The 5,542-nt window shown below is 37.8% G+C and overlaps 1 protein-coding gene across 7 annotated transcripts in view; it reads right to left on the bottom strand.

Annotated features, from left to right (window-relative positions):
• Nucleotides 1-5,542, bottom strand: part of DDX4 (DEAD-box helicase 4) — a 78,666-nt gene that overhangs the window by 46,134 nt on the left and 26,990 nt on the right. For 6 of the 7 annotated variants that reach the window (XM_017874207.1, XM_017874203.1, XM_017874201.1 and 3 more), the window contains one exon: nt 2,993-3,052. The exons of the other annotated variant lie outside the window; for it this stretch is intronic. In XM_017874207.1, the coding sequence (XP_017729696.1) occupies nt 2,993-3,052 (60 nt within the window). The remainder of the gene's footprint in view (nt 1-2,992; nt 3,053-5,542) is intronic. 7 annotated transcript variants of the gene reach the window in all.

Genomic DNA, 5,542 nt, shown 5'->3' with positions numbered 1-5,542 from the left:
AAGGTGCAGCAAAATTCATGTATCTGATTACTATAAAACCTCTTAACATAGATTTGCACATCCGTAGCAATTTTATAAGTTCACTATATTTTTCATATGTTTTGTTGTCACTGATATTTTAACATGACTGCCCATATGTAATCAAGAATTAAGCATGGTAATTTTTGATACTATCTCATCTCGAATTCAATAGAAGCTGAATTACCAGAGTATGGTGAAATACTGCTAGACTTGAACGAAAAATAATCTACAATTTCTTCCACCCTCAAATTTCCAATGACACTATTCAGAGACAAAGACATCCCCAGTTCATCTAAACTGCAATGACCAAGATTCACATTGTCCCTCTTCTGTAATTTATAGTACCTTCCTTCTGCAATTTATAGCACGATCATGGGGGGGTGGACAACAGATCCAGTGATATCAGAAAGTAAAACAAGGACAGGCACGGTGGCTCATGCCAGTAATCCCAGCACTTTGGAAGGCTGAGGCAGCAGCTCACCTGAGGTCAGGAGTTCAAGACCAGCCTGGCCAACATAGTGAAACCCCTCTCTACTAAAAATACAAAACTTAGCCAGGCATACTGGTACATGCCTGCAGTCCCAGCTATAAGGGAGGGTAAAGCCACAAGAATCACTTGAACCCAGGAAGTGCAGGTTGCAGTAAGCTAAGATCACACCACTGCACTCCAGCCTGGGTGATGGAGTAAGATTCCATCTAAAAAAAAAAAAAAGAAAGGTAAAAAAAGGCATTATTTTTGTGCTCTCTATTCTGTTCCATTGGTCTAGGCATCTGGTTTTGGACCAGTACCATGCTGTTTTGGTTACTGTAGCCCTGTAGCATACTTTGAACTCAGGTAATGCGATGCTTTCCAGCTTTGTTATTTGTGCTTGGGATTGCCTTGCCTATTCATGCTCTTTTTTGGTTCCATATGAATTTTAAAATTGTTTTCTTTTTCTAATTCTGTGAAGAATGTCATTGGTAGATTGAAATCTGTAAATTGCTTTGGGCAGTATGGCCATTTTAACAATATGGTGGATAGCAATGCTACTGACTTTTGTACATTGATTTTGTATCCTGAAATTCTGCTGAAGGAATTTATCAGATCAAGGAACTTTGGGGCAGAGACTATAGGGTTTTCTAGGTATAAAATCATACCATCTGCAAACGGGAATTCCACACACCTACAGCCATCTGATTTTTGCCAGGGTTGCCAACAACAAGCAATAAGGAAAGGACTCCTTATTCAATAAATGGTGCTAGGATAACTGGCTAGCCATATGCTGAAGATTGAAACTGGACCCCTTCCTTAGACTGCATACAAAAATCAACTCCAGATGGATTAAAGAATAACATGTAAAACCTAAAACTATAAAAACCCTGGAGATAACCTACAAGATACCATTCTAGACACAGGCCCTGGAAGATTCTGTGATGAAGATGCCAAAAGTCACCTTGACAGAAGCAAAAATTGACAAATGGGACCTAATTAAATGAACAAGCTTCTGCACAACAAAAGAAACTATCAGCAGAGTAAACAGACAACCTACAGAATGGGAGAAAATATTTGCAAACTATGCATCCAACGAAGGCCTAATATCCAGAATCTATAAGGAAATTAAATGTACAAGCAGAAAAACAAAAAAGTCTTAAAAAGTGGGCAGTGGACATGGACATGTTTCAAAAGACAACATACAGCCAACAGGCAGATGAAAAAATGCTCAACATCACTAATTATTAGGGAAATGCAAACCAAAACCACAATGAGATACCGTCTCATACCTGTCAGAATGGTTATTATTAAAAAATCAACAAATAACAGATGCTGGCAAGGTTGCAGAGAAAAGGGAATGCCTATACAATGCTGGTGGGAGTGTAAATTACTTGAACCATTGTGGAAAGCAGTGTGGCGATTTCTCAAAGAACGTAAAACAGAACTACCATTCGATCCAGCAATCCCATTATTAGGTATATACCCAAAGGAATATAAATAATTCTACCATAAAGTCACATGTACACATATGTTCATCACAGCACTATTCACAATAGCAAAGACACAGAATCAACCTAAATGCCCAACAACAGTAGACTGGACAAAGGTAATGTGGTACATACGCACCATGGACTATCTACTATGCAGCCATAAAAAAGAATGACATAATGTCCTTTGCAGGAACATGAATGGAGCTCCATTATTCTAAGCAAACTAACACAGGAACAGAAAGTCAAATCATGAATGTTCTTACTTATAAAGTGGGAGCTAAACACTGAGAACACATGGACACGAAGAAGGGGACAACAGACACTGGGGCCTACTTTAGAGTAGAAGGTAGGAGGAGGTACAGGATCAAAAAACTATCAGGTACTATGCTTATTATCTGGGTGATGAAATAATCTGTACACCAAAACCCCATGACCTGCAATTTACCTAGATAACAAACCTACACATGTACCCCTGAACCTAAAAGTTAAAAAAAAAAAAAAAAAAAAAAAAGAGTGAAAGGAGGGGCACCTACTGAATACTCACTCAAATATTAAAAGTAGAAAACATATACGAAAGTATTTTCCTTCAAAGGTTTTCACCATCAATATTTTCTTTTTTTTTTTTTTTTCTGAGACGGAGTCTCGCTCTGTCACCCAGGCTGGAGTGCAGTGGCGCGATCTCGGCTCACTGCAAGCTCCGCCTCCCGGGTTTACGCCATTCTCCTGCCTCAGCCTCCCGAGTAGCTGGGACTACAGGCGCCCGCCATCTCGCTCGGCTAGTATTTCGTATTTTTTAGTAGAGACGGGGTTTCACCGTGTTAACCAGGATGGTCTCCATCTCCTGACCTCGTGATCCGCCCGTCTCGGCCTCCCAAAGTGCTGGCATTACAGGCTTGAGCCACTGCGCCCGGCCCACCATCAGTATTTTTCATCCAGCTCCTTCAAAATCAGTTTTACCAGTTTAGTGTCTCTGTGTTAAGCACAAATTGTTCCAAAATGTGGTCCTTACCGCCTCTCTTGGAAAAGCCTCTGTTCCGTGTTGGATTATCTTCACAGTCATTACTAGACTCTTGAATAAAAGTTTAACATGTAAATAGCATTTAATTAACTTAAATGATGCAATATGTAAAGAATAGCACTGTCACAAGTTAGAAAACAAAATATTTTCATAAGTTAAAATATAGACATATTCCTTCAAATAATTTTAACAGATATATAAAGACTTTATTCAGAGTCAATTCCCTATGCAAATCATCTCATGTATCTAAATATTAAATGTTATTATATGAAATTGAGAACTTACTATTTGCCAAGCATTATACTAGGGAAAACAAGTCAAAAAAAAATTAAGAATTTCATAAATTTCAGTTTGACCAAAAATGATTTCAGGAATATCTAAACTATTAAGTAATCAAGTGGTTCTCACATAAGGTCCATAGACCACTAGACTGTTCTATTTATAACGTCATATCTTTTCTGTAATTTACTTTTTTCTTTTGGAGATGGAGTCAAGCTCTGTCTCCCAGGCTGGAGTGCACTGGCACAACCCCTGCTCACTGCAACCCCCACCTCCCAGGTTCAAGCGATTATCCCTACTGAGTAGCTGGGATTACAGGCACGCGCCACCATGCCTGGCTAATGTTTGTATTTTTAGGAGAGATGCGGTTTTGCCATGTTGGCCGGGCTGGTCTTGAATTCCTGAACCTCAGGTGATTCACCCACTTTGGCCTCCCAAAGTGGTGGGATTACAGCTGTGAGCCACCACACCGAGCCAATCTACCATTCTTAATAAACCTGAGACATTTGCGCTTTCTTAAATACATGCAAACTTTCCCCCATTCATCCTAATGAAATAATTTGGGGATATCCTAGCTTTTCCATTTTTAATGATATTAAGAAGTAACATTCCCAGAGTTTTAAAATAGTGGTATGAGAGATTACTATACTGAAGGCGGCCTGAAAACTACCTGGAGAGTTGGTTAAAAATAAATTCCTAGGCCCCATTCCCAGAAATGTTTATTCTGAAAGGAATGATTTTTCAAAATGTAAAAGTTCTATGTTATTACTGTATCATCAAGCTTTCCAGAAGATTCCAAAAAAAGTCACATTCAGGAATACAAAGATGGTTTCAAGGGATCTTTGTACTTGTCATCTGGGAACATTAAGTCAAAATAATGAGAGCAAGTGACTAAAGAGCTTGCAGGCTATTAGCTAAGTTCCTGTGTAAAAGTCCCAATCCATTTAACAGCTAATATTGTTCTACAATAAACAGTGACTCAAAGCTCTTGTTGCAGTCTCCTATTTCAGCTGCAGCTGACAACTGACAATCCTGAAGAGCCATTAACAAGACAACTTTCTGGAAAGTAGGACTTAATACAATGTAGAAGGGCAGGAAAGAAATATTTTTTGAAAAGTTGGCCCTGGAATAACAATGATGATAACTAGTATTTACTGCCTTAGAGAGAAAAAAAAACAAAAACAACTATTAACCTGGGACCTGGCAAGGAAAAGAGTCTCACAATATCTTTGGCCAATTATTTCCCTAAAATAAACCTATAGTTATTTTGATCACAGTGGGAATAAAAATAGAAAACATTAAGAGAAGTTGGGTGATGGGTACATGATAAACCTCCATACTATTTTGCAACTTCTTATGAATAAAACTATTTTAAAATAAAAAAGTATTTTAAAAAATAAGTGATCTCTATAGTTAGGAAATAAAGCTAAGCACAAACAAAAATGAGATAATGATCCCAAGATTAGTTACAACCTATTAATTATATAAAAATAACACATGGCCTGGTACAGTGGCTCATGCCTGTAATCCTAGCACTTTGGGAGGCCAAGGTGGGTGGATCACGAGGTCAGGAGTTTGAGACCAGCCTGGCCAACATGGTGAAACCCCGCTCTACTAAAAATACCAAAAAAAAAAAAAAAAAAATTAGCCAGGTGTGATGGTGGGCGCCTACAATCCCAGCTACTCGGGAGAATCACTTGAACCCTGGAGGCAGAGGTTGCAGTGAGCCAAAACTGTGCCATTGCACTCCAGCCCAGGCAACAGTGCGAGACTCTGTCTCAAAAAATAGTAATAATAATAACAACATATAAAGAAAGTATGTACCTGGCACTGTTCTAAATGTATCATATGTATTAACTTTTTTAAAGTTTCACAAAAACCTTGTGAAGTAGATATAATCATCATTTTATAAATAGGGAAAATGAAAAACAGAAAGTTACAGGCTTTTTCAAGATAATATAATTGCCAGGAGGAGGATCTGAGTCTCACACCTAGGTGTTCAAATCCAGTATCTGAGTTCCTTATCACTACAACATACCAGCTTAAGCAAAGTAGATTACAGGGGAAAAAAAATTTAAAAACATACTATCCATTTGTGTCCAGAGTAAAAAGTTTCTACTGTGAGCTCGAAACTTGGGCTTGTTAACAATCAGGATAATGAATGAATTCAATCCATATATATTATATATACATATATATAAATTACATGTACATATATTTAATATATATAATATACAATCATTTGAATGGGATATATTATAT

The sequence above is a fragment of the Rhinopithecus bieti genome, unplaced genomic scaffold (assembly GCF_001698545.2).
Source record: "Rhinopithecus bieti isolate Rb0 unplaced genomic scaffold, ASM169854v2 scaffold_6513, whole genome shotgun sequence".
Classification (NCBI taxonomy): Eukaryota; Metazoa; Chordata; class Mammalia; order Primates; family Cercopithecidae; genus Rhinopithecus; species Rhinopithecus bieti.
This window is presented reverse-complemented; position numbering and strand designations above follow the sequence as displayed.